The sequence below is a fragment of the Verticillium dahliae genome, genomic scaffold, assembly GCF_000150675.1.
Source record: "Verticillium dahliae VdLs.17 supercont1.4 genomic scaffold, whole genome shotgun sequence".
NCBI classification, from domain to species: Eukaryota; Fungi; Ascomycota; class Sordariomycetes; order Glomerellales; family Plectosphaerellaceae; genus Verticillium; species Verticillium dahliae.
In genome coordinates, this window is record NW_009276925.1 from 352,183 (window position 1) to 377,728 (window position 25,546).

The following is a 25,546-nucleotide window of genomic DNA, read 5'->3' on the forward strand; positions in this document are numbered from 1 at the left end:
CTGCCAACATCCCCGTGATCATCCAGATGGCCTAGGCCTAGCCAGACATGTTCACTCTTATTAAGTGGGGAGAACCGTGCGCCATCGATGGCCTCCCGCCGTCTGATGTAGCCCGTCTTGCAGGTGCGTTGGCGTTCGCCTACTTCAGTGGAGGAGTCGATCCAGCCCGTTTCGTTCCAAAATCGATTGTTTCCTTACCACCACCCCCCAAGTCAGCCCTCGTGCCAATCCAATGCCACCCCCCTCGGGAAGATCCACCCCTGCTTTGCCGACGAGGCTAGGACAGACATGTAACCGAGTGTTTGCATTTTTCACCCTGCTTCCAAGTCTGTCCCGTTGCTCGGCGTAGGTGGGCAGGTACTGCAGGTCAGGGAAATGAAGGCGCCCTGCGGGAATCCTTAATCGTGTCGTACTGCAACCAGGCAAAGTCGCCGCCGTTGCGGACAGCCCGCTTCCACTCAAGGCTGGCTCCAGTTAGATCGATCTACCTTGCTCCCGCTTGTCTGTATCACCCCACTCACTTGTTCCACCTACCCCATCTGGGTTGAGCAGGCTCGATGAGATCGGTCTCCTCGGTGGGCCCTTTCGCTCATGTCACGTTGGACGCCTGGTGAGGCTGAACTAGTGCTGCATTAGCACGTCTTGGCTCAGTATGTTAATCTCGACATCTAGTTCCCTGCTACGGGGGCTTCTCACTGCCCATTTATGTCATCATGGAGGTGGAAAGGGTTGAGCGTTTCAGCTGAGCTACCATCTCACATCCGAGGGCGTCTGTGATCAAACTTGTCATTGCTCATCTGTATCTCTTCAATAGCACAGTATGCTGTTGGCATATCCTAGACCATGGCCAGTGGCCAATCCAGCCTGTCAGCATGTTGACGTCAGTCCTGAGAAAGTCCTTTCTGCGTCAAACAAAACTATGATCTTCGTATGGGACTTGACCGTGATCCTGCGCTAATCCAAGCCGCTCGCTGCCTTATGCCATGCTCTCTCCCCTCGTATCAACTGAACTCCGCTCCGAGCAAGGTGACAGAGGGGTGCAAGTTGTCTTGTTAACTCCGCAGCCAGTGTCATTTTGCTTTTGCAACAGGAAACCCGAATTCGGGGTTTTCCGACGGGTTTTCTGATCGTCATCGATGCCTCAGCTTTAAGCTGGCTGGTTATACCTAGAGGAATTAGCATTGACTTCAACGACGGCCGATCCCGTAACTCACTTCACCAGCTTACCGCTCTTTTCTGGACTGCTCCTGGATTTCTTGTTGTGAGGAAACGCCCGCAGTGTATTCCATGGCATTGGACACAGTTGTTCCTTGAAGCAAGCTGTGATCCTCAACAGACATCGCCAATCCATGATTGTTGATGAAGAAGAAAGTGTTGTCTTCCAACAGTGATGGAATTCCTGTGTTGGCTTGGCTCGAGTTGGACAGGATGTGATTGCTGAATTGATTTGGCTGGCCTTGGTGTGGACTTAAAAGGTTCTCCTCAATCATGTAATCTTGCATGAAACCTAAGTCTTGAAAAGCAGTCTCGTGGCCGAAGGCGACGTTGGGTGCCTGGCCAGAGCCAAGAATAACCTCACTTTGGTCGGTCAAGGAGGGGTTCATACTTTCGTTCCAGGTGCCCACGGGAAATATTGTCTCCTCGAGATTGTTTTCGAGGGCCATGTTTGGAGAGGGATCAAAGCCTCGGTGAAGATGGCCTCCATCATTGCTGTCCATATTCTGTGGGAATGACTCGCTGGCGTGGTTTTGAGTTGGAGAATCCAGCATATGGTTGGCCGCGATGGCAGCTTGAGAGTGGAACAGAAAGTTGTTCTCATCGCGAACGTTGGTTATCGTGTTCAAAGCATTGCTTGGGGAATATGCTGGTTGGCCAGAACTTTGTAATACCTGACAATCAATTCCATGGTACTGTCGGGTATTGGGCCTTGATGGCGCGAATACTTGTCCCTCATCGGAGTGCGAGATTTGAGTTGCACAATCACTAGAACTGGCCGCGATATCGCTTGACTCTTCGTTCTGATCGACATCGTTGGGCTGGTCATAGGTGTCTTGAGCAGGAGCGGCCTGTTGGTAGGCCAAATGCTGCATGTGTGGTAGAGTTTGTTGCATCTGGGCTGCATCCACTGAAAATAAATGACTTAGCTTGAATGGTAACTGAAGTGATGAGAATACTTACAGGTACGGGCTCGATGGACAGGAAACTTGTCGTAAATCTCAGCGATTGAGATCACTGTGGACACATCGTGAGAAGCTACCTCGACCCAGCTGTTGACTTGCCAAGCCCTGAAGGAGATGCGGTATTTGTTCGGGCCTTCCTTGCTCAGAGTCCACTGGCAACCTGACGCTGGAGAGAGAGAGTCAATGACACTCTTCGGGATGACTCGGAGAACGTCCTCCAGAGTGTGCTCGACACCAGCACCTTCGTCGTTGATTGAACTCATACTAAGTCCTCGCCGTCGTGGAATGAATTTGTATAACTGAACTGTAAAGAAGAGTGTGTTGGAACATGCTCCAGCTGACAGTGTTCGACGCCAGTACGTTCGTTGGTTCTCTTGATAAACATACGGTAGTGAAAGCCTTGCCACTTGAAGAGCCGATGGTGGGAAACAAACATGAAGGTCAAGGAAAAAGAAGAGACAATCCTTTGAACCAGAAGGAACCCAAGTATTGGTGTTGGGTTGGCGCGCTTTCCCGTTTCCGCGAGAGCTGTAAGTACCTTGAGGTAGGTACGGTAGATAAGGTAGATAGTTAGGCACTTACCTTCGGGGGCAGCGAGGCGGCGAGGTAGCGAGGTCTCACACTGTGCAGTGTGGGGTTGTGTCGCTCTGCAAGCGCAGAACATGGGGCAGTCGCCAGCTCGAGGTATTCTCGTTGAGGCTTGAATGAATGTGTGTAAAGTACCTACTGAAGAGAGTCATAAATACTTGGTTTGTAACGCTCTTGAACAGTAAAACTGGAAGTCTCAGGTTCAGGCGTTCAAGAATTTGCGCGGATCATGGATACATCAGATTAAGCAGACTCGGTGGGATTGAGATGCAGACTTTGGCGACCCTAGGTCATCACACACGAGCTTTAAACAAAACCTCGAGAATACTGCTTAGTGAGTTGGATATGAGGTAGGAAATCGTCCTGGAATGCGGCTACGCATGGTACGAACTTCTGGCTCACCTCTATAGAGAAGGATTGATGACCAGGTACTAGCCGGTTCTGGTGCTGGCGCATCCATAACACCACCCCCAAACGTGTAGCCAACTGCCACAGTTGCCCGAAGGCCAAGTACTGTGAGCGCTCAATAAACTACCTACCTACCTACCTATCTGCCTAGGTACCATACCTTACCTTACCTACCAGGTATGTTTGCTTTCTTACTTATTCTCGGCGCAGGGTGGCATTTGCTAAACTCGCCCCGCCCATTGACTGCTACTACCCTTGCCCGCTCCTTCCCCCAAAATCGAGCCAGCTTTCCACCGCCATAGTCTGGCTCTTGCCAATCCAAAAGCGTCAACTCAATTTATTCCTACCATAATCCTCCTTCACTTCGCCTCTTCCATTCCACTGACCTTCCTCCACAGAAAGCTTGCCAACCCAGTTCACCAGAACAAGCATCTTCCGAACGTCCTTCTCATCACATCGTCACTTTCCACTTCTCGTCAAAAGATCAACATATCGTACTGCTGCCAAGAGGCTCGCCGACAACGGTCTTAACATCACTCGACAAAGACAAGAACTTTCAGCAAGATGTCTATGCAGTTGCAATGTCAGATGCTCGGTACCGCGAATGTCGACATCGATACTCAGCTTCAAGAGCTCATCACGAAGATCCTAAGGCTCCAAGTCAATCCTTTCCAGTTTGTAATCGTCGTCGAAGCCGCGGAGTTTCATGCTCTGCAGGCCCATGGTCGTGATTATCTCGCAGAACACTTGAGGTTCGCCTGTCTTCCTTTGTGTGTCGAAAAAGTACTAATGCTCGTCCCGTAGTCATCAGCTGCAAAAAGATGTCATTTGGGTACAAGATGGTATGAATAACGGCATCGACCGCTACTATATTGGCCCTCTTGAAACCTTCATCGCTGGAAACCGCATGCTCGTCAGCATCGACGGACGTGCCGTATTGGTTCACAAACCTGTTGCTCGACAAGCTCAGAGTGTGACATCAGATCAGAGCAGGCGCACAGTCAAGGTCAAGATCTCGCGGCCGCCCAATTCGTACATCCTCTATCGCAAAGATCACCATAAGCTCATCAAAGCTGCGAACCCCGCATACACCAATAATCAAATTTGTTAGTGTTCTTAAATATCAGTCCTCTGACCATGCTAATTCTTTTTAGCGAAGGTCCTTGGTCAGGCTTGGAAGCAAGAGAAGGCCGATGTCCGAACTCGTTACCAGACAATGGCCGAAGAGCTCAAGCAGAACCTTCTTCGAGCACACCCCGATTACCGCTACGCTCCTCGTCGACCTGGAGAGCGCCGCCGTCGCAACCGACGTGTGCCTACTGAGGCTACTAATGGCATGGAAGGCATGGATAATAACGTTTGAACAAGTGGCAGCACTGCCAGCTGTGAATCTGGAGGAGATCTTGCACAGGCTTGGATTACAGTTGCTTTTGTGCCTTTGCAACCCAAAATCTGCTGTCGCAGTAAGGTTGTTAGCAAACTAAAGGGATTCTCCGTAGGTTAGTGCCGTAGTTGATCACCAGGCATAGCATAGAAGAACATCTGAAATTCGACCCTCCACCCATCAGGGACCACCCGCAGGTCATCTTGTAGGAAGGCTGAAAGTGACGTTTGGAAGGCGCTCATGTTAAGGTAAAATCCGTTCATGCCCCAGGTAGCTTGTCAACCGCGCGTCCATGGTCCTACCAGATCGGACTTGTCTTTACGGTACCGTTCTGGCACGGCCGTGGCCGTGCCCATATTTACGTTGCAATTTGTTCTTTCATGATTCCTTGACTCGAAGAGCCATACTCCTTTTGAACGCCAACCCTCGCATCAGTTATGATACCTGCAATGATGGTTAACTTTTGACTCTGTCGTTGGTAGTTTGCCGTGGCTACAGATGAGACGGCTGGGGGCTCCTAGGCCGGTGAAGGCCCAAGACCAGGTCAGCGGCAGATGTTAGTTCAAAGCCACTATCGTGATCCAAAACATCACGCCAAAAATCACCATCTGCCAGTGTTACGCGTCGAACAAGTGAGAACATTTTAGGGCCCATCTCCGAGGCGGGGGCAATAAGATGCAGCGTGACAGGAGGGAGACGTTCATGTTCAGGGTAATTACCCCCACACCTACCAGATTAAATCCAAAGTCGAGTATCTTCCTGGCGAGGCCACCGCCGTGCCTGCATTTAAAAGCACGATCCCCTTCCTACCTTGGATGAGGAAGCATCACCCTTCATTCTTTTACAAACGGCAGTAGGATCTCCCTCCTCAGATCAACAGAGCCTCTCTGTGCCTTTGTGCTGAGCAATGATCTACTCAAGAGCGGGGAGTTGACGCCCGTCGCTGTTGGTTGCAATACCAAGATGATCGCTCGATTGCTCCATAAAGTCCGGGCAGCCTTGAAACAAGCAGTGAAGCTAAAGGTGTCGCAATTTCTTCTCGTCTTCTGTCATGGGTTGCAGAACCCCAACATTGCACTCGATTGTAGGAAAAGGTCAAAGGGAATTACGCCAACGACCCTTGGCGCAGTCATTGAACCAGCCTGCCGCTTTACTGTTTCGTCAACTACATGCCGCTCCGGGGGATGGGTCCCTTTTGTGCCCAGGTTTGGCCTCAGTACTTTGAATAGTCGATGGCCCAGTGGCAGAAAATATGTATCGCTCGTAAAACTAAGGGACACAGCGAAGAGTACTTCAAAATGCATATATGCTGCCCATGTTTCACAGACATACCCGCTGCTACTTGTATACTGAGCTGTACCTGCCTAGTTATACATTAAGCTATTCGGGCAGGCGGTGATTATCCAAAGTATTGACGCCAAATGCTACACAGTCAAATGGCTAAGGCTCTAGTGTGGCTAGTGCTAGGGACGGGTCTTGGGGACCAGGCACGCACCACGCCAGGAACACATAGCAGAAGCTATATGGCTGCTCTGTCGGTGTAAGATATATGAATTGGTCTATCTGGGTAGGTAGGCCATGTAGGCTTTTCCCCTTTGGTGCCCACATGTGGTGATATGAATGGAATTGCCTGCCCTGTGGTCGTGCCTTGTAGCCGCCTGTGGCCTGACACGTAAAGAGACAAATGATTTTGGAGCGGAACGAGCTATATCTTGCCTTTCTTCCAGTCACTGCTCCATATGAACGTCCCACAACGCCACTGCGTCCCCTTCTCCTTCTCGCCAGAGGGCCCTAATGGCCGAGCACATATGTAGAACGACCGACCTGCAGTACAGCAAATATCAGCAAGGTGTTCATGAGCAGAGGGATTGCCAGACGATCTTCTGTCACCAGACAGGGACTGGTCGACTCAAAGCAGGTTCTGAGGAGCCAATACGCAGTTGACAGGAGAACAGGAGGCCCTGGGCCAACGTTTACAGAATCATGCTGACTGGAGATACATACCACAGTTCACGCCAGGCTTCTTTGTTAGAAGACTGATACATGGCTCCTCGTGTTCACACTTCGGCGCCACCCTCTTGCCCAGCTGAAGCTTTGACCATGTTTCTTTGACCTGTATTGGATCGAAAACAGTTTCAGCACTGTCCATTGCAGAAAGCGACAAGGATGTCGAGGACGGTGGCCCCGGTCTCGTTGGCGATTGAGTCTGGTCATCTGGTGTAGACGAGGTGGCAACGCGGACAGCTGGTGACTTTATGGGACTACTGTCGTTCGAGGCTGCTGTTTGTTGGTAGGGCGATGGAGGCTCGGCACTGCTAACAGCCGCTGGTGTCACATCTCTGGCTGCCTGCTTGGGTTTGAAAAAGCCCATGAGCGTGCTCTGCGCCATGGATCCTGTATTTCCCTTTGCAGCTGACTGGCTGTCGTTAGTCTTGCTCTTCTTGGATGCTTTTATCGACTGCTGAGTGGTGGGTGCTGCCCTCTTTGTTGGTGGCCTCGATGCTTGAGGCTGAGCCGCTTCCTTTGTTGGGGAATGCAGGGGTAAGGATTTGCTCTCAGTATTGTTTGGGCCTGAGGGTTCTGCCAATGCCACACCTTGGTCCGAACGAGCTGATAAGGTCTCGTGGTTAGGAGTACTAGCAGAGTCGGGCTCTCTCTTTGACTCTCCGAGGGTGTCTGAGGATTCAAGGAGCGTCTTTCTCTCTGGCACCTTGGCGGCCGGCTTCTTCATGAACATGTCGCGAATGCTGCGACGACGGTCGAATTCAGGAATCAGTTTAGCAGACATGGGGAGCAAGTCTTTGGGCGACCATTCCCGCAATCGTTTTCCACCCTCGACCATGCCCCGTGGATTAAGAAGGTCGAGTGTATGGACGTCCTGGCCGTCAACCTTCACCGTGTCCCCCAAAGTACCATAGACTGGGCAATGATCCGAACCATGGAGCCCTTCTTGAATGTTGGAGTCGATGAACCAATCTTTGATGCCCGCGGAGCATAACAAGTAATCAATGCGGGCGCCGTTATTGGCTGGTCTTGTGTTCCGCTTGGTGTCCCAACACGTAAACATGCCTTTACGATCTGGATGGAAGCAGCGACAAATGTCCCAAAGGACAGGCTGCTCGCGCCCAGGATCGCGATCTCCTTGAACTTGACCCTCGAAAAGAAGTTGATTGAAGAGCCGTCGCGAGGGAATGGCCATCCAGTCGTCCATTGTCATGTCTTCTTTCCGCAATTGCTCGGAGAGGTTAATCGTATCAATCTCGGATCGGCTGACGTTCAGATCACCTGTCAAAATAACCTGCTTACCCGCGGCAACAAGGTTGCGCACCCTCGCATCCAGTGCAGAGAGATAGCCCAGGCGAAACTCTTGTCTTGATTCATCGCGGTTGGCGGGACTGTACGTGCCAATGAGCACGAATGCAGGAAATTCGAGGATCACGCATCGGCCTTCTGAATCGAGTGTGGCTTCATCGATATCGCTGGAAAGCTGCTCAGCAGTTGGATAGCCGCCAATCTGTTGCTCTTCGGGCAAGTCGCGGAATCTGGTGGTTGAGTCTGGAGGACAAAGAACGCCGAGGATGCCCTCCTCTGCACGTATGGGACAGCACGTTGCATTCCGCGTGTAGATTACCACCCCGGAGTAACCTGGTGCGTGTTAGACATGAATCCTGTCAGCCTTTGGGGGTGTGAGTTACTTGCCTTTTTTGTATTTGGGAAGGCTGAAGTAAACGTCCCAGCCGGGAATGAGAACCATGTCGTCCTTGAGGTCTTTGCGCTGAATCTTCGTCTCCTGGAAGATGACAATGTCTGCCTCTAGTATGTCGAACATGGCCTGAAGGATAGTCAGGTGGGAAAGCTATGCAATAGTTTGCGGATGTGTCAGCCAACCTCGAATGTCCGTTTCTCTCTCCATGGCTGATACCCAAAAGGGTTCCTGCAGTGATTTCTTTAGCACCAGCAAATGGCGGCATGTTCTTGGCGTTACGGACCTGATGCCATTGACTGACCCTGGTCAGCGGAAGCCACCAATACAGTTCAGACACGACTCACCGTTCCAAGTGGTAATTCGCGGCATGGCGACTGGGCAATGACCTATTTCCTGATGGAAAGGTTTGGCTGCCTACGCTCACGTTCCCTCTGCTCTCTCGCCCGAGGGCATGGATTGTCGCTCTTTGGCGGGGATAGGCATCGGAGGCTGACCGAGGAAGTCACACCCGTCGTCGGCGCTGGCGGGACACTTGAAAGCCGAACAAAGTTCGACCCTTCTCAACCTTCAAGCGAATGACTGGCACACGAGGCCGTGGAAAGGCTGCTCCTTTGCCTCGAGCGGGTCACCCAACGCGTTCATGTCACCGACAGTGAGCACTGAGCATGTCCACAGTGACGCGAACAGGCGCACGACGTCATGTGACCTAGAAGCCCCGGACTGACTAATCAGAGACACACAAGATGGGTTGAGTCAGCGAGTCCGGCCGGGGTACGTTATGCCTCAATCGTAAGGCAACAAGTGACGTTCAATAACCGAGCTTGCATGACCTGATGTTGAACTTCGCATCATCACGACTTCCTCGAACCTTCGAACCGCCAGATAACGACACCAAAATGCTCCCCCAGCGCCAGATCCTCCGCGCCGCGCCGCGCTTCGCCGCCCAGCTGCGCGCTCCCGCCCAGCGTCGCCTTGCCAGCTCTGCCGGCGAGAACGCTTTCATCAGCGAGCGCCAGCACGCCAAGGAGCACGCCAGCGGCACCACCGGTCCGTCGCTCTCCAAACCCTTCCGAGCGACTCAATTGCTCTTGTCGAACTTTTGCTAACCCAGCGCAGAGCTCTGGAAGAAGATCTCCATCTAGTATGGCCTCCCTTGCCCATCGGGCCACTTTCCTGAGCGATTTCCCCACACGATAGCCCACGATCAATTGACGCCAATCCGCTGGCAATTGGACACGATTTTGTCTATCGATGGAGGCCGGAGGACTCTGAGGTGGTGGAATTGAGCACTGGCTAATGTATGGATCTTGCAGCGCCTGCATTCCCGCCCTGGGCCTCGCCGGCTGGAACGCCTACGCCCTGTGGAACGAGCACTGGGAGCACTGGAGCCACTTGCCTCCTCTGGAGGAGCGCACTGAGTACTCCTACCAGAACATCCGCACCAAGAACTTCTCTTGGGGCAGCGGAGACAAGGTACGCAGCCATCAACGTTTCCTTTCTGACTTGGATATCAGACGCGAGCTAACAAATGCGGACAGACCCTCTTGTACGTATATCACCTCGAGAACCATGCCTGATGTTGGAAGCCGGCGCTGCCGACAAGACGGACTGCGGCCTTGTCGACGTCTCCATCAATCTCCGGCCAAGCGCTGGCGTTCCCCTGCAGGCCGATTGCCAAGTTTCGCTTGCTAATATTCTTCTCGCAGCTGGAACGACGATGTCAACTACCACAACAAGGACAAATAAGCGGGTCGCTTTGTGTTACGCAGAGGCCATGGTCCTTTTTGGATGACCTCGCGAGGAGCAAGCAGACAGTGGAGATGCTATGGTCTTTGCGTGTTGCGGACGGGAACAGAAGAGCGGAGCAGACCGACACAACTGTACATGATTTCCTAGACTTTGAGCAATCAACCAGTCATCAACTTTGAACCCACGGTGGAACGATGCGTGGCATGTTTGATGTGATCCAATGGTCCGGCCTTTCCTCGCAATGCACTGATCAGTGGTGTTCCAACTCCCGCGACAAAGAGAACGGACGAGTACTAGGATTAGAGTCGCTTACATTGCCAGCACGGCGGCATGTTTACGCAGGGCTACATATGTCGCTGCACAATCCGCGGCAAGGGCCTTGTCTCCCGCCACCCGCATAATCGTTGCCTTCTTCGCCATCATCTCGCACTGCTTGATAATCTCCTCGACGCTCGAGTAGCAATCGAAGGCCTTTTCCACGGCACGCAACGCTCTGGTCATGCACTCTGTCCGCCTAGCAGAGCCGTCTGGCGCACTCCCAGCGAGGCCCATATTTGCATCAGCAAGATGGGAGTATAGAGTCCCGCTCAACCTCGTAGAGTCGCATTCCAAGCTTCGCGGTAAGATGGCCGTCAGCAGGTCAATGGCCGCTTGGAACTCGCCTAATGAGGTGAGTATGTTGGCAATGGCACCGATGGCATGCCACAAGTTTGGCACCAACCGTGCACGCCATGCCATGCTGGCAGCCCTCATGGCTAGAGTGAAGCCTCGCTGCGGTCGTCCGGCCTTATCGTACAAATGAGCCTTGACGAGCATCAGCTGGAGGCGGAGTGACAAGTCTCGGTTCTCTTCTTGTAGCTCCTCGAGCATGTCCTCCACCTTCTCAAAGGCACTGCTAAGATCACCTCGTCGCTTGAGGCAGTCAATATGCAAGTAATCAATCATGAAGGCTATGTCTGGTTCCATATCATCCATTTTGGACTGCAAGAGCTGGGAGAGTATCTGCTCAGCACCGTCCAGGTTGTTGTGGCGCAGATCGCGGGTGAGCTTGATGATGCCTCGGTACTTGAACCAGTACTGGCTTGGTTTCCAGGAGCGTAGCGCATTCTCATCGAGGGCCTCGAGCTTCTTCAAGGCGTCGTCGTACTTGCCCCTTTCTGCCAGCTGTACAGCCAGCCGACAAGTGACCTTCAACTCATCGTCAAAGACCGACTGGCGCGCATGACAGCGCAGAAACATCTCGCTCTCCATATTGGATAGATGCGCGAGACCGATACGGTCCAGTAGCGCCATTTTCATCGAGAGCTGGGCTCCGAACATGTTCTTCATGTTCTTCTCGACGATCAAATGAGAACTGCGCACCAAGAGCTCGAGGGATGTGGCGACGCTCTCCCCGTTCATGAGGCCCAGCTTTGCCTCGATGATGAGGACAGAGCTCCAGAGAGTGCCCATGTTGGTCTCCTTGGCTTTGACGCGAAGATATGCCAAGCTTTCCTTGCCAGCGCCGAGGACACTGTCTGTCTCTAGATCGCGGATCAAGTTCGGATGCGCTTGTCCGTAGTGGAAAAGCCAGTTGAGAGAGAAGTTGAGGCACGTCATGTCACGATTCTCCCGCGCAGTCGATACTGTTTCAAGCATGGTCGTAATTGCATCAGTGTGGCAGCCAAAGTCGGCTTGCAGTACGGCCAGGTTCATGAGAGCATACTGGTAGTAGAGTCGATCTCGGTTTTGCATCGTGTAATCGAAATATCGGTGCAAATAGTCGAATGATGTGGGATAGTCGCCTGACCGCCACGCATCGAGAAAGCTACCAGGTGTCAGTTTCGAAAGGGACGCATCGTCAGCCAAAGCAGCAGACAGACCTGAGATAGTGCGTTGTGCTGGGCACCACAACGCTGTCTTTAAGAAGGTCTCGGAATTTGTGTTGAACCTCGACAGGGACGCGGTTGCCATTTTCTATACAGATACAGTCAGCGCTCGCCCTACGACATGCTTTGGTGACCTCAATGACGTACTCTGCATCTGCCCGATCTGGAACTCGAGTAAAAGTTCGACATCATCCGTGCTCACGGAAAGAGACGATGGCTCGGCACTCGTCAACAGGCCGCCGTAGGCAACTGAGGCAAGAGCCTCGACACCTTCCGGGTCCCAGTCATCGTGCTCACCAACCTCGAGGACGTGGTCGAAGCTCATGCGGCCAAAGGAAGGGTTCCGTCTTCTCCTGTAGGATACAGTCGGCTGTCGGTACTTGACGAATTCCTTCCAGAGCTCGGCGCTATCGTGGAATCGTAGTCGGGAAAACTCAAGCTGACAGCGCCTGACGAAGGTCCCGAATGGTGAATTGCGCGTCAGGCGTATCCCTGCCTGGTCGGGTTCTTCGTCGCCCTGTCGACGTAGTTGCTCTTTCGACCTGACCATGGCCTGCGACTGTCTTTCAAAGAACGAGTGCAGCTCATGGAGGGAGTTGATATCCCATAGTCTGTCGAGGAAGCTATCCCACAGCTTTCTGCCCGGCAAGCCTACGAGTACGGGGTATGGGTTGAGAAGGCTTTCGAAGTCTTGAATCGATACAACGATGCTGACGGCCTTTTTAGCCTTGTCCCAGCTGGCTGCATTGCTGGAGTTGAAAGATGCCGGGTCGTAGTCGAGGACATGAGAAGTGATGAAGGAGAGAACGGGAATGATGGCAGCATTAGGGACATGCTCATCTGTGTAGAGCTCAATCAGGGATAGCATGCCAATCTTGGCAGGCGTGAGATACCTGGCCATGACGGATCTGCTGATCTGGGAAGGGTTTATATGGTGTGCGGGAATGAGTTGACAGTCCTTGTGGTGCAAACTTGCGTGAGCATCTTGATGCGAGGCTTGTGTTGACGGCACGGTACCTAGGTAGCTTAGCCTGTGCGTGAAGTGTACCTTCAGGCGCGGCGTTAATGGGCAAGGCTCAGTGGCTGAAGGCTCAACGCCCCTTCCTGCGAAGTTCAATGCCTGAATCAGATCCGTGGCATCGGAGGACCTGACCGCTACGTGAGACCTTGGCGTGATGTTGACTTCGCCGTGCAGCTGCTGCTGTTATGTGGACGGCAGGTCGAAGGTCGCGACTGACTGCACGTACCTAGTGTGAACTTGAGATATGGGAGACCCACCCGCGCGATTGGTCTAAATCAAGATTCATTTACGGCCAATCAAATGCTGGCCCTCCATTTTCTTGAGCTGCCCCTACCTGATCATAAGGTACCTAGGTAAGGTAGTAGGTAGGTACCTACATACAAAAGTAGCTGTGGTGCCGGTCCCCATAGATGTGTACCTGAGGTCGATCTCGCTCCTAAAAGTAAAGATAGCGACCTGCGTACCGTACGAACGACTCGTGGCCCGAAGAGCGTAACATCACAAAATGGCGAATCCAGTATTGCAGGGGAGGCTGTAGGCAAGACCTCATCTATACCAATCATATTGACACATGTAATATTTTACAAGGCGAGGGGGGCCTCCAAAGTGTTCCTCAGATGCCTCTCCTCCCAGACCTGAGGAATCATATCCGTCGAGGACTTCGTACACCCAAAATGCTGGCCTGATCGTCTTCGCGAGCCCTGCCACCCTGAGACGCCCCTCTGAGACCTTCCCCTGCCGGCTCGAGAGGGCTCAATGTCTCTGCCACTCGCAGTGCCACTGCAACGTAGGTAGTTTGACTGCTCGTATGAGCCATGTCAATGTCGGCTTTTTGCCTTCAAGGTCGCTGCATGAGATCTGTCGCGTTCATCCTACGACTTTCGGGCGAATCGCATAGATCTGCCCCTGTCCTGTCCATCGCAAGCCAGCCATCTCAAGTCTCTCGCCAGCGGATGCTCTTCCCTTGCTTGTCTTTCAGCTCACTCGTCGGCTCCCGCGCCTCGCCAGCGCCGATGACAGTCGCATCCTCCACGTCGACGTCGTTCGTGGCCCACATGCTCTCGATGCAGAGCTCAAACGGCCCGGGCACGCGGTCCGTCAGCCCAAAGCCCACCGTGCGCACCTTGCGCCGCAGCATCTCCGTCTGCGGCTCGACGACGAAGCCGTGGTTCGTCCGCACAAAGTCGTTCCACTTGACAAACACCGTCTCCCACTCGCCCGGCCGCTTGGCGAACAGGCGGTGCTGGTGCAGATCCGTCGGCACGACGCTCTCCGTCTGCAGGTTGACAAAGTAGCTGCGCCCGTCGGACCGGATGCGCATCGCGAGGTACGTGTACATGTCAATGTCCCAGAGGCTGCGGCCGAATGCCGTCGCCGGCCTGTCGAGCGTGCGCCACGCCGCGAAACCGGTGCGCTGGATCTCGGGCTTGTCTTTGGGCAGCTCCGTCGATATCGTGCCGTGGAAGCGGGCGTAGCCTGTCGGTCGGGGTGCGGACGAGGGGTGCCGGGGCTCCGTGTCGCTCGAGAAGGGCGCCCAGTCGAGGGCGCACTCGGAGAAGCCGCCGATCTCTTCGTCGGACATGGTCTTGCAGTTCGTGATGGACTGTGCGTCGGGGAAGCTCTGGAGGAGAAGCGGTGCGAAGGGACCTTTGACGGCCTCTGCCGTGAAAGCTGTACCAATGATCAGAGAAGTCAGTAGACGGACATGGTGGAGCGGCGCTGGGTTTGCGAGGCAGAAGGGGGCGACAGGAAGTTCCTCACCAATTGAGGCCAACCGCTTGAACTCGTCGACGCTGCGACCCATGAAGCCCTTGCTCAGAGCTGGCGTTGCTCGCATCGTGACAGTAATGCCGGTTGTATCGGCCGAAAGGTTGTTGCTGATGGTCACCTCGAGCCAGTCGGCTCTGTGCGATTGCAGTGCATGGGTAGGAAGGTGTACGTTCGTGCCCCTGCAGCACAGAGAAGTCTGCGTCGCTCTCGTGCCAGCCGAAGGATGGACTTGAGTGACGGAGGAGGAGCAACGGGCTGGCTTGCGATGTTTCGGGAAGCCTTGTATTGGGAGTCTGTCGGCTCGTTCGCCGGCCGGCTGGTTCTGGTCTCCACACGAGCTTTGGCCACGAGCGATACATATTGAACCCCCAACACGTGACAGAACAACGGCATCTCTTCTCATGCCCATGGATCCAGAATGCAAAGTACGGAGTCTACGACATTTCTTCTATGCATCTCATCACATAATTCTCGCCAATATTTTGTGGTTATCTTGTGTATTGGGGAGCATCGGACTGCTCCTGGGTCCTGGAAAAACAGGAAGAAAAGCAGATCGCGCAGTTGGTTCTGTCCCACGGTTTGACAAAAGCCTCCTCTAGGCCCTGATGTCATCGAGACTATGCGTCTAGAAGCTTTACCGTCGCAGCCCTTTCTTCATCACACTCCGATGTCGTTGATCAGGATTGTGAACTGTTTCTCCGCAGGCACATATCCTCCATGGGTATCTTCCCTACCCCCAACTCCAAATCACTGGAAAATCAAAAACGCAGCAGCAGACCCTGAAACGTGAGAACCCCAATCACCCAAACCGACCGGGGTCGCAACTATTGTTCGACCCGGGACCGGGCGCACGTGCTGGCTCGCTTCACTCCTCCTTGAGCGAAACGCCACCTTCCGAAGTGACCTGGCTGTGGCCGGCTTCGGTGTCATGGACACCGTCATCGTGGTCGTTGGAATCCTGATCCGTGGCCTGACCTTCGGCAGCCGAGTCGACCATGTAAGCACCGGGAACGAAACCAGGAGCAGCCCAGCTACTAGGATGATAGTAAGCTGCAGGCATGTGTGGAGCCATGACGAAGGGCGAGAAGTGAGGCTGCGGGCTCTGTTGAGGATAGTACATGGCAGGCGAGGCCTGCGGCGTCATCATGGTATACTGCGATCCGGCAAAAGGGGAGTATCCCATGGTGGCGGCGAAAGGGTTGCCATACGGTGAGGTGTGAATCCAAGGGCTCATGGGGCTCATGGGGCCCATGGGACTCATGGGGCTCATCGGATTCGCAATGCTTGGAGGCGGCGCCTGCATAGTGTTTGCCGGCGTGACCTGGCCAAGTTCGGAAGGAGTGCTGGCAGCCGCCTGTAACTCCTGATGATGGTGATGCACCTGCTTCATTGGCGTCTCCTGAATGTTGTTGGGAGCGCCGAGGAGATGTCCCTCGCCGATCTCTCTGGGAGCCGAGTTGGTCATGACCTGAGGGTACAGCTCACGGTTAACATGGCTCTGAGCTGAAAAAGGGCCCTGAGAACGGTTGGGAGGGAAGGGATGCATGATCCTCCTCTGCACACGAAGGAAGCCCTGGTTGTCGGGAGCGACAAGTCCGTTCTGCCACGACACACAAGTCAGTCAAGAGTCCAGAGCAAGGCCCAAAGCTATGTGCTACTGACACTTACCAACTGGGCAATCGCAGCATCAGCGACATCAGCGTGATCAAATTCAACAAAGGCATACGCCCGACGGCCGTCTAGAGCTGTGTCAGCAAATTGAGATCCGGACGCAATCGCTGCGTGATTTTGACTCACTGTTGGTGGTGGTCTGCCGAAGCTGAACCCTCTGCACTCGGTTGAATCCGCTGACGATGGCACGAACAGCGCCTTCGTCAATGTCGACAGGCAAGTTGGCGATGTAAATGGACCGGCCGTTTGATCCATACTTATCATTCGGGGCATGATGGCCACCTCCCGGTACCGGAATCCTGTCTGAAGTGTCCCTATGATTGAAAGGACGAACATTGTAGGTCATGTGGTTGGCGAAGACACCGACGACGTCACGGCGGGGATCGAACAGATCGTACGTGACAAGCCAGGCCGTCTCAGGAAAGTTGGTCAGGGACTGAGTCTGAGAGTGGAGGGGCTCAACTCGGGCAAGGGTGCCCTGAACTTCCATGAGGTTGGTCACCTCAGCACGGGTCATGACCGAACCATCTCGGCGGTATAGGACGAATTGGCCTAGCAAGATTAGCGGGATCTCTTGGACAAGGTTGAGGATCCATTCAACGTACAATTTCCCTTCACACGCTCGGTGCGACAGGCTCGACCAAGAATGATACTGCCTCTTCCCTTCAAGAGGGCAGTGCGTGCATTCTGGGCATTCTGAAAAGGCGTCAGTAAGGAGCAACAAGAACAACTGGGAGCGCCAGTCCGGGTGTTTGGGATACCGACAGTGAACTGAGCGAAGCCGTACGGCATCTGGTTCCGAGTATCACGGCGAATCTTGACAAAAACCGTACCAAACTTTGAAAACGTCTCGGTGACGGCAGCCTCAAGAGTCTCGTCGCTCTGAGACTGAGGAAGACTGCAAAAGGTTTGCCCGTCAGTATCAAGCCCTGGGATCGACTCAGGGAGGGCATACTTGGCAACGAAGACGCAGAACTCGGACGAGTAAAACTCCTGTGCGTCGGGCACGCGGTCCTCATGGAAACCAAGAACGCGAGCCTTCGAGGGCGAAGTCTCAGCCTGGACCATGGACGAAGAGATAGGAGCAGGGGGAGGGGCAGTGATGGTCAGAGCACCAGGGCCTCCCTGGAAAACGTCATCCTCGGCAGGCAAGTCAACATCGGTGCTGGGGAGTGTTAGCTCTTGACTTCACACACATGAGAGTGCAACTGACCGCGGCTGGCTGATAACCAATCGACCAAGGCCGAGATCGTCGGGGAGTTTGCCGCCAGACGCCATCTTGACTAGTCGGAGGGCGGGTAGTCACTATATTGATGGACACGCTGGTGTCTTCCCTTGGGGCTGTGTAGTGTTAGTAGTGGTCAAGCTGTTGCAGCGGCTCCTTCTTCTTAAGAAGTGACAAAGATAGGGAAGGAGGACGCCAGGCGAGGTGAACAGGACGAGCCATACCGGAAGGAGCAGATCGAAGAGAGAAAACCGGACGAATAAGACCGGACGATCTAAAGAAGTAAGCTTGTGAGGAGCAGAAGGGCTGCTGGTGGTTGCAAGAGCAGGAAGTTGGGCGAGATCGAATACCCTTTTACTTTCGCTGTCGGTGAGGGAAAGAGAGGGAATCAGTCGAGAACAAGCGAGGATCTGCTGCTCGTGCTTCGAAAAGCTGTGGAAGGATACCAGGACCTTGTTGCCTTCTCTGTAGTAGCCAAGAGAAAGGTAAAGGAGCGAGATCGAAGTTCTACTGATGCAGACCGTGCTTGGGAGGCAGGCAAGATGAAAGAATATGGGCGAGATCGAAAGGTAGGGCAGCGAAGATCAAAACAGAGAAGGAATACACGTACCGTATTAACGTCGAGTTGTTGTATGGGCTGGGAGGATAATCGGTGTTTGGGGCACCTAGAGTAGAAGAAAGGGTTGCTGACGGGAGTTGTCAGTGGGACAAAGAGTTCGACCAAAAGGCTTTTGGTAGAGGAGGTTTACCCAGAAGTACCGAATTCCGCTGGTGGGGAAGCAGGAGTGTTGAATCACAGAAGTAGATGAACGGGTTGGGGCCTGCCAATATCGTGAAGCTGCGTGAGGAATCACGATACTACTTTTCCCAATGAACGTGAACGTGAACGTGTATGTGTGTATTCGTCAACGATAGGCGGAAGGAACACGTACATCTAGCGAGACGCGTTTCAAGTGTTAGAGCAACTGCCCTGAGTAGTGGCTGTGGCGTCTGCCCTCTTCATGTGACTAGGGGACGATACAAGGTGCCTACCTACTTGTGACTCTGACAGCTCAAGATGACGCCCCGGCTTTTGTCGTTGCCCCTCTCAGAGCCATGATACCAACAGGGTTATCCATCCTCAAGACCTAGAGGAAGCGCACCATGCACTAGGTCATGAAAGGCACATCGGCTGACCAAGATCTTCTCCATTTACCTCTATCAAGTGTCACCAACAAGTCATCATTGATAGCTGAGGCTCCCGCCAACGCTCATGCAGACTATCTGTAACCGACGCCAGTACCAGAATGCAGATGGTCATCATGGTCGTAACGTTCCTCCAGTCCCACGTCCACAGATACAAAGTCCGCGACGGTCACACGCTGCAGCGCTGCAGCGACCATCCGAGTTTACGGAAGGATACCTGTAGATACTACAAATCAGTATTCAGTGATGAGGGTACGGCCGTATGCCGCTCACAAGTTTAACTCTCGCAGGATGAAGAACTCCATCAGCGTTGCTGTCTACGGGCCACAGGTGTTATGCTATGGAGTACATCCTGATTCATGCCATTGAAGGCGGCGCATAGCCCAAATTCAAATCAGCGACCAAGTCATGCCATCCTATAGCCTTAACTAGAGGGATCCTCTTAAAAAGCGCTTTCGGGATTGACACCATTATTGAGCAGCACTCTTATAACTGGTAGGTGCCTATATTCCACTGCCTATGACAACACTATTTAGGATCCCTTCTCTAAATTACTAGCTCGAGCCTTGGTAATTACTTCTACAACTCCCGGAACGTCTTATTGTACTGCCTCGGCTAGGGGAGTTAACGCTTTTGCTCCAGATAAGTATACTAACTATGCCGTAATAGCTATTACTGGCGGCCTACGAGAGAGGGGTTCCCCCCTCTTTCTCTTATATTTGCATGGATGTATCATTCTATACGTACCTTAGCTCATGTCATTGAGATCGCGATCTTGCGAGCTGACGTCGTGGCTTCTTCCGCATGGGCAGATATCGGGATTGCAAGGCTGAAGGGAGATGCATGGGATGGGGGAGAGAGTCGAGCTTGTGGTCGCAAAGCCTCGACTGACCTCCCCCCAAATAACATGAGCAGAGGCGATGTGCCCATAGCCCAGGGCAGACCACCAAAAACCACGGAGCGAAGCGTCGATAGCCAATAGCTAATAACGAAAGCTGGATGGTGGCCAACTTGACAGTGTGCTAACAGAGCTCAAACGGCATTGTCACCACATTTGGTAGTATCCCGGGAAGAATTTCATATATGGCGCCTTGCACCTATAGGTAGCCACTAAAGTTGGTGCGTTAATGGACCACCAACGTCGAATCTTGTCAGAGCGTTGTTTAGAACAGAGTGAAGGGGTCTTCCACAGGGTCCGCAGGTAGTTAGAATATAGGTATGGGATAGGAATACATCTGAATTCTGGCCCTCCGCAGCTTTGGGGGGGCCCTCCGCAGCCTATATATACATTCTCTCGTGACCCTTATCCCCTGGCCAGCCCCCTGGCTTGGCAGGCCCTGGGTGGCTCCGCAGGGTCCTGACAAATCTCATATTACCTACCTACCTGGGTAGGTAAGCAGAGGTCGCGACGAAACTTACCCCGGCGTCCTTCATGGGACGATAGTTCGTCACAAGCTTCCCAGCTCCTAAATATTTGTATAGGTACTTCGTTAAATTATTAGAAGGCAGTATAACCGCGAGACAGCTTATGTGAACCCTCGTTGCTAAGATCCCAGTCTCATTTTCGAAGAGGTCACAACTATCGGATGCGGAGGTGGGCTGCTTCTTCTCAACCCTACCCATTAAGCAATAATATAAACGGCTTTGCATTGATGAGATTGCAACCGTTAAATCAGACAGAGAGCATCAGCAAACATGACAAGTCTTACATTACTCACCCTACCCAATTGGAGCTCTCAGGCACAGCCAGAGTAATGAATCAAGGTTCGTAAGCAGTGAAGCCCTCTCAACACAAAGAATGCCTTGAGCCAGTAGAATATGCTACAGACATTTCTTTTCTCATCAGTCGTTGCATAGTAATCGTGGTTGTTGCCCAGTTCCAAAGACTGCCTCCTCTTGTCTGACGACACTTGTTGGTTTGCTGCCAGTCTCTTCTGCTGCCGAGAGTCATAGGAGGCTGAAAGCTTACCTATAATATGGTGGGGAGGTACCCAGATCTTTGCCATGTCACTTTCTCGTAGATATGTATGGTGACTAAGACAGGGATTGGTCTTGGTCCTCACGAAAAGAAAAGGTATCAGTTCGGACATGGCATTCGAGCAGGTACCGCGATTGCTTCCCGACTCGTGTACCCCGCTCCAGGAGATCCCCCACTATTAATAAGCTTGTCATTGCATTGTCCTCGCGGGATCCCTCATGAATGACTTCTGCTCAATACAACTTACTGATGCTTCGGATGCTTCGGCGTGGAACCTTGCTCTTCACTGGAACATCATCGACGGTGGATAAACGACCTTGGCGAACATGTCAGAAAAGGGGCAGAAAGGGGCGACTCAGGACGGCAGTGCCCCCTCACTCCTAGATCTTACCACGGAGAACATCACACCCAACACGATTCGGATTAGTTCGCAAGGAAATGATGCGCGGGTTACATACCTTGCGTCGCGGCTCGTAACACATCTACATGACTTTGCTCGAGAAACGAGACTGAGCACGGAAGAATGGATGGCCGCGCTGAACTTCCTCGTTCAATGTGGGCAGATCAGCAGTGATGTCCGACATGTGAGTAATCGAGACTTGCACAGAGCAGTCCCCATCGCCAAGCACACGTAGAATCTGACGAGCGACGTAGGAGTTCATCTTGCTCTCCGACGTCCTGGGTCTCTCCATGTTAGTCGACAGCATCAACCACCCCAAGCCGGCTGCGTCGACGGAAGGATCCGTCTTGGGCCCCTTCCACACACACGACGCACCCACGCTGCCGAACGGTGGCATCATGTCAGACGATGAGGCCGGTGAGCCTTTGCTTGCGATTTGTACCGTCAAAGACAGGCATGGAAACCCTATCGCAGGCGTGAGCATTGACATCTGGGAAACAGACAGCTCAGGCCACTATGACGTTCAGCGGCAGGACAGGGAGGCGCCGAGCGAGCGGTGTGTCATGACCTCTGACGAAGAGGGTCGTTTTTGGTTTCGCGGTATCAAGCCTGTGAGCTACCCTATCCCACACGACGGGCCCGTGGGCAAGCTGGTCCAGTTACTGGGACGACACTGCTGGAGACCAGCGCACATGCATTTCATGTTTGCCAAAGCAGGGTGGGATCAATTGACCACGTACGTTATCAGACCCTCCTGCCCGTGTTTGGAGTTTGGTACAACTTGATGAAAGCATGAGGCTGACCGAGGGACGTCCGAGTGCAACAGAGCATTGTTTATCCGCGGGGATCCTTACGAATCATCGGACGCCGTCTTTGGCGTCAAAAAGAGTCTGGTTGTGAGCCTTGACAAGGTGGACGAGGTGACGAGCAGCGAATTCCAGGTCCAGGAAGGTACATGGCTTTTGCGGTATGACTTTGTGCTCGTATCGGAAGAGGAGACGCTCGCTCTCCGGGATCATAATGCTGTGGCGGCATTGCGAGATCTGGGTTTGACGCATTTGAAGTTGGTGGATCACCTGCCGGTACCTGAACTCGATTAGGCGGCAGGTTGCTGTAAACACAAGGCGGCAGACTGCCGTAAACACAAGACGCCAGCGAATAACGATCTGTGAGCTTAGTCGCTCTGGCTTCCAGTCCTGGCTTCCAGCCTCACGAGATGCGTTTGTCGGCTTGCTGCAGTGGCATCTTCAATTCCAGCAAAGGAGTCCGAGCGGAGAGGTGGCAGCTGGGAGGTACCGTTGACATGTAAATCGACGATCGATCTCGGCACAGCACCAAGAGTTCCGGCACCTGTCGTCGAATCACAGGCTCAGTCTGGCCGGAATCAGGGCATGACACATGACGCAGGGGCAAGTCGCCTTGTGTGATTATCAATGTGTGCAACAACGCATGGCCTCGAGGGTCGGGGTCAGGAAATGGTCATTCTTCACATTCGTGAGTCAGATGACGGACAGTGAAGGGCAGGTCTCACCAATCGAAGCAGGTGGCTAGCCTGCTTTGCTACTGCTGCACCCGTCCGTGTTTGGAGGGTCAGTTTTTGGGGGGGGGGGGGGGGGCGCAGCTTGAAAGACATGGGCAAGTCAATACAGCAAGTATCGACACGGAGCGAGGCACTGGGGATCCATGTAGCCCATAACTTTAACATGGCTCAAAATACCGGCATCATGTGTACACCCTCCAGAAGCACTACTTTAGCATCTAGCAGCCAATGACGCGACGACGTCAGCCACTTGTAGCCCACCTTCCCGAGAACAGTGGGAAGTCGCCCACCCTCAGCCCGCCCAGAGTGCACCTGTTTGCTTGCCTGGGCTGCCTGCCATGCCGGTTCGATCTAGACATGGGAAGGTACCTACCTACGGGGGACACACTGTGAGGCAGGTTGCTGACCTTGCCCCCTCGGACAACCCGCCCGCCTCCCCTTCTCACTCGTCCTTGGAACCTCCCCGAAGCCGCTACCCATATTCAGCTCCTGGCTCGACTCCCAACCTGCGCGACCCGCCCACTTTCTTACATCACCCTCCTGACTGCAGCCTCATCGTATAAGAAGCACCCCAACAGCCTTCTTTCCCAGCAGAGCAGCTCTGCCGACCGTCTTCACCACCGCATCCTCCGCTCAACAGCCGAATCCTTCAAAAGGACCAGACACCGCACCGCCAGCCGAATTTCTCTCAGCCCAGCGAGACACTTGCCCAAGTCGTCGGTCGCTCGCCCTCGTGCCCCTCCACCCCCGAACCCATCTCCCACAGGTACCCCCGACCGGCCGAGTTTATGTCAATTGAAAATCTCAAGACCTACGGTACGTCTCCCTCCCCGGCGTCTTCGGTCGTTGCCAGCGTCAGCTCCGCGTTGCTGGTGTCCCCAAATCGTCCCGTATTCGACACCCAACAAAGCCAGACCCGCCACCGCCGACCGACTCGGGACTTTCGCCCCTGCCGCACTTGTACCGAATCCACCCGCTGACCACATTGTGACAGACCCCTTCGCCGAAGCCGACGAGGACACAGGTGTACAAACCAAACAGACTCAGAATTACATCCATATTCGCATCCAGCGTACGTGATCCTTTGGAGTCCTACACCAGCAGACATGCCGTTCTTCTCCTTGCTCCCTCCTTCGTCCTGAAATGCCGCACACGAGCATCGCACCCCCACGCTCCAAGCCGCTGCCGCCCGCCCCCCATCCTCTCAGCCTTGCCATCCACTCTGAACCGCGTGACGCGAGCACTCATGGTCGAACCACGCTGACAATGTGACGTCACATAGAGCGAAATGGACGTAAGACTCTGACGACCGTCCAGGGTCTTCCGAAGAAATTCGACCAAAAGAAGATCCTCAAGGTGATCAAGAAGAAATTCGGTGAGCCTGCATCGCTCCGGCAGTCGCACAGCAAGACACGGCTAACATGACAAAAAGCCTGCAATGGAACAATCGTCAACGACTCTGAGATGGGTGAGGTGATCCAACTCCAGGGCGACCAGCGCAAGGATGTCCAAGAGTTCCTCATCGACAAGAAGGAGGGTCTTGAGTTGGATTCCAAGACCATCAAGGTCCACGGCTTTTAAGCCACGACGCAAGTCGCCGCCATCCTGCTACCGCCAACCTACCAAGTTTGGCGATGCATGCTCGGGGACAAGGGCGGGTGGAAGAGCCAACGTGCGCCAATTTTTCCCGCTGAACCATGTTTCGCCGTGCCTATGATCTACACATCAATGGCATGCGGAATGTGGAAGAATTCGCCGAGCGCCGCAGGATGGCCGACCTTGACGGGAGACATGGCCACGCGGTCACCCGCAGAGGTGAGAGCGACTTGCGCCGATGACCATTGGTGCACGGCATTCACAGATAGCGTTATCCCACAAGGAGGTCACGGCTCTCGTCTGCCCCTGAGAACAGCCTGAAAGTTCTCGACTCCCTGAGCTCGAGCCGGAGCTAGGCAGGCTTGTAGAGCAGGGAGCAGACTAGCTGAATAGACACTACCTTCGCCAACACGAATGTGTTTCTACGAGTGACAATGTGCAACCGCAAGTGAAGTGACGCATTGGTTTTTTTCCTTGTTTTCATATTTTGGGGGGTCATGATAAAGCGTACTTGGAGGGGGTATCATCTGCGTAAACCTGCCCGACTGAAATGCAATGGATGTGCCGAGGGACGTCTTGCCTTCTCCCGACGAGCCTCGCTCGCAAGCAGCTGCTAGAGCTCGCACTTGGCGTCCAAGTCGCCGTCGTTCTCGCCCACCATCTGCGCCCAGTACTGGCGGCACGCGCGCACAATGTGGAGCAGCGGCGCATCGGGGTAGTCGAGCCGGCTCGTGTGGAGGTGAGCCAGCAGGGCGACCATGCTGACGAAGCTGGCGATGGAGAAAATATTGATCGAGGTCGACGTCTCCTTGCGAATGTTAATCTTGCGCTGCGTAATGTGATAGCACAGCGTCAGGGCCTGCGGGCGGGAGGAGGTGGGACACCCGGTCAGCAAAAACGAGGCAGGACGAGCTCGCGGGTGGTCGACCTTGCGGCAGCGTGAAGGAGGAGCAGGAGCAGGAGGGAACTCACGGTGGCGATGCTGACCCAGCCCGGGAGAAGCAGGCGGGCGTCGTCGAAGCCGCCGGCGATGAAGAGGATGCGCTCCGTCAGGAAGGCGTTGGCGCAGTTTATGGTCAGGAGGCGGATGATGGCGGCTTGCGGGGAGTAGTTGATGAGCCAGCGGGACATGAGGCAGTCGGCGAAGAAGAAGGAGAGGTAGGCGGAGGAGCCGCACTGGCAGAGGCGTCAGCAGGAGTCATGCGAGAGTATCATGGGCGGGCCTCTTGTGCGAGGTTTCAAGGGGGGGGGGAAGATGGAGAGAGAAACGTACCCGA

The 25,546-nt window shown here is 53.9% G+C and overlaps 10 protein-coding genes across 10 annotated transcripts; 4 read left to right on the forward strand and 6 right to left on the reverse strand.

Annotated features, from left to right (window-relative positions):
• Positions 1-1,223: 1,223 nt before the first annotated feature.
• VDAG_02443 (uncharacterized protein) lies at positions 1,224-2,844 on the reverse strand (the record flags this gene model as incomplete). Its single annotated transcript, XM_009653096.1, has 3 exons — positions 1,224-2,116; positions 2,179-2,484; positions 2,763-2,844. The coding sequence occupies 3 exons, from the start codon at positions 2,842-2,844 to the stop codon at positions 1,224-1,226; spliced, it is 1,281 nt and encodes a 426-aa protein (XP_009651391.1).
• Positions 2,845-3,740: 896 nt separating this feature from the next.
• VDAG_02444 (1 protein carrying HMG-box) lies at positions 3,741-4,539 on the forward strand (the record flags this gene model as incomplete). The annotated part of the gene is made up of 3 exons (XM_009653097.1): positions 3,741-3,928; positions 3,981-4,282; positions 4,331-4,539. The coding sequence occupies 3 exons, from the start codon at positions 3,741-3,743 to the stop codon at positions 4,537-4,539; spliced, it is 699 nt and encodes a 232-aa protein (XP_009651392.1).
• Positions 4,540-6,617: 2,078 nt separating this feature from the next.
• Positions 6,618-8,917, reverse strand: VDAG_02445 (DNA-(apurinic or apyrimidinic site) lyase; the record flags this gene model as incomplete). Its single annotated transcript, XM_009653098.1, has 6 exons — positions 8,611-8,917; positions 8,550-8,562; positions 8,449-8,494; positions 8,260-8,392; positions 6,826-8,205; positions 6,618-6,673 (listed from the first exon to the last, which is right to left on the reverse strand). The coding sequence occupies exons 1-6, from the start codon at positions 8,633-8,635 to the stop codon at positions 6,618-6,620; spliced, it is 1,653 nt and encodes a 550-aa protein (XP_009651393.1). The 5' UTR covers positions 8,636-8,917.
• Positions 8,918-9,162: 245 nt separating this feature from the next.
• Positions 9,163-10,012, forward strand: VDAG_02446 (cytochrome c oxidase polypeptide VIa; the record flags this gene model as incomplete). Its single annotated transcript, XM_009653099.1, has 4 exons — positions 9,163-9,356; positions 9,580-9,739; positions 9,805-9,812; positions 9,973-10,012. The coding sequence occupies 4 exons, from the start codon at positions 9,163-9,165 to the stop codon at positions 10,010-10,012; spliced, it is 402 nt and encodes a 133-aa protein (XP_009651394.1).
• Positions 10,013-10,302: 290 nt separating this feature from the next.
• Positions 10,303-13,093, reverse strand: VDAG_02447 (anaphase-promoting complex protein). The gene is made up of 3 exons (XM_009653100.1): positions 12,031-13,093; positions 11,878-11,971; positions 10,303-11,822 (listed from the first exon to the last, which is right to left on the reverse strand). The coding sequence occupies exons 1-3, from the start codon at positions 12,782-12,784 to the stop codon at positions 10,325-10,327; spliced, it is 2,346 nt and encodes a 781-aa protein (XP_009651395.1). The 5' UTR covers positions 12,785-13,093; the 3' UTR covers positions 10,303-10,324.
• A 745-nt stretch (positions 13,094-13,838) lies between these two features.
• VDAG_02448 (complex I intermediate-associated protein) lies at positions 13,839-14,741 on the reverse strand (the record flags this gene model as incomplete). The annotated part of the gene is made up of 1 exon (XM_009653101.1): positions 13,839-14,741. The coding sequence occupies one exon, from the start codon at positions 14,739-14,741 to the stop codon at positions 13,839-13,841; it is 903 nt and encodes a 300-aa protein (XP_009651396.1).
• A 798-nt stretch (positions 14,742-15,539) lies between these two features.
• On the reverse strand, positions 15,540-17,623 carry VDAG_02449 (uncharacterized protein; the record flags this gene model as incomplete). Its single annotated transcript, XM_009653102.1, has 5 exons — positions 15,540-16,274; positions 16,343-16,419; positions 16,472-17,041; positions 17,107-17,470; positions 17,576-17,623. The coding sequence occupies 5 exons, from the start codon at positions 17,621-17,623 to the stop codon at positions 15,540-15,542; spliced, it is 1,794 nt and encodes a 597-aa protein (XP_009651397.1).
• Positions 17,624-21,059: 3,436 nt separating this feature from the next.
• Positions 21,060-22,233, forward strand: VDAG_02450 (hydroxyquinol 1,2-dioxygenase; the record flags this gene model as incomplete). Its single annotated transcript, XM_009653103.1, has 3 exons — positions 21,060-21,317; positions 21,388-21,869; positions 21,960-22,233. 3 exons carry the CDS (start codon positions 21,060-21,062, stop codon positions 22,231-22,233), a joined length of 1,014 nt encoding a protein of 337 aa, XP_009651398.1.
• Positions 22,234-23,215: 982 nt separating this feature from the next.
• On the forward strand, positions 23,216-24,679 carry VDAG_02451 (translation factor SUI1). The gene is made up of 4 exons (XM_009653104.1): positions 23,216-23,489; positions 23,668-23,745; positions 23,956-24,048; positions 24,106-24,679. The coding sequence occupies exons 1-4, from the start codon at positions 23,462-23,464 to the stop codon at positions 24,252-24,254; spliced, it is 348 nt and encodes a 115-aa protein (XP_009651399.1). The 5' UTR covers positions 23,216-23,461; the 3' UTR covers positions 24,255-24,679.
• Positions 24,680-24,882: 203 nt separating this feature from the next.
• Positions 24,883-25,400, reverse strand: VDAG_02452 (uncharacterized protein; the record flags this gene model as incomplete). Its single annotated transcript, XM_009653105.1, has 2 exons — positions 24,883-25,128; positions 25,242-25,400. The coding sequence occupies 2 exons, from the start codon at positions 25,398-25,400 to the stop codon at positions 24,883-24,885; spliced, it is 405 nt and encodes a 134-aa protein (XP_009651400.1).
• Positions 25,401-25,546: the final 146 nt, after the last annotated feature.

What these genes read in the sequence shown, in the direction of transcription:
- VDAG_02447 (XM_009653100.1), bottom strand. Translation starts at nt 12,784, where the DNA reads ATGGCCAGGTATCTCACGCCTGCCAAGATTGGCATGCTATCCCTGATT. An exon ending in CCAGATCGGGCAGATGCAGA is followed by an intron (nt 11,972 to 12,030) that starts GTACGTCATTGA and finishes GTATCTGTATAG; the next exon opens with AAAATGGCAACCGCGTCCCT. An exon ending in AGCACAACGCACTATCTCAG is followed by an intron (nt 11,823 to 11,877) that starts GTCTGTCTGCTG and finishes GACACCTGGTAG; the next exon opens with CTTTCTCGATGCGTGGCGGT.
- VDAG_02451 (XM_009653104.1), top strand. Translation starts at nt 23,462, where the DNA reads ATGTCAATTGAAAATCTCAAGACCTACG. An exon ending in CATCCATATTCGCATCCAGC is followed by an intron (nt 23,746 to 23,955) that starts GTACGTGATCCT and finishes GACGTCACATAG; the next exon opens with AGCGAAATGGACGTAAGACT. An exon ending in GGTGATCAAGAAGAAATTCG is followed by an intron (nt 24,049 to 24,105) that starts GTGAGCCTGCAT and finishes CATGACAAAAAG; the next exon opens with CCTGCAATGGAACAATCGTC.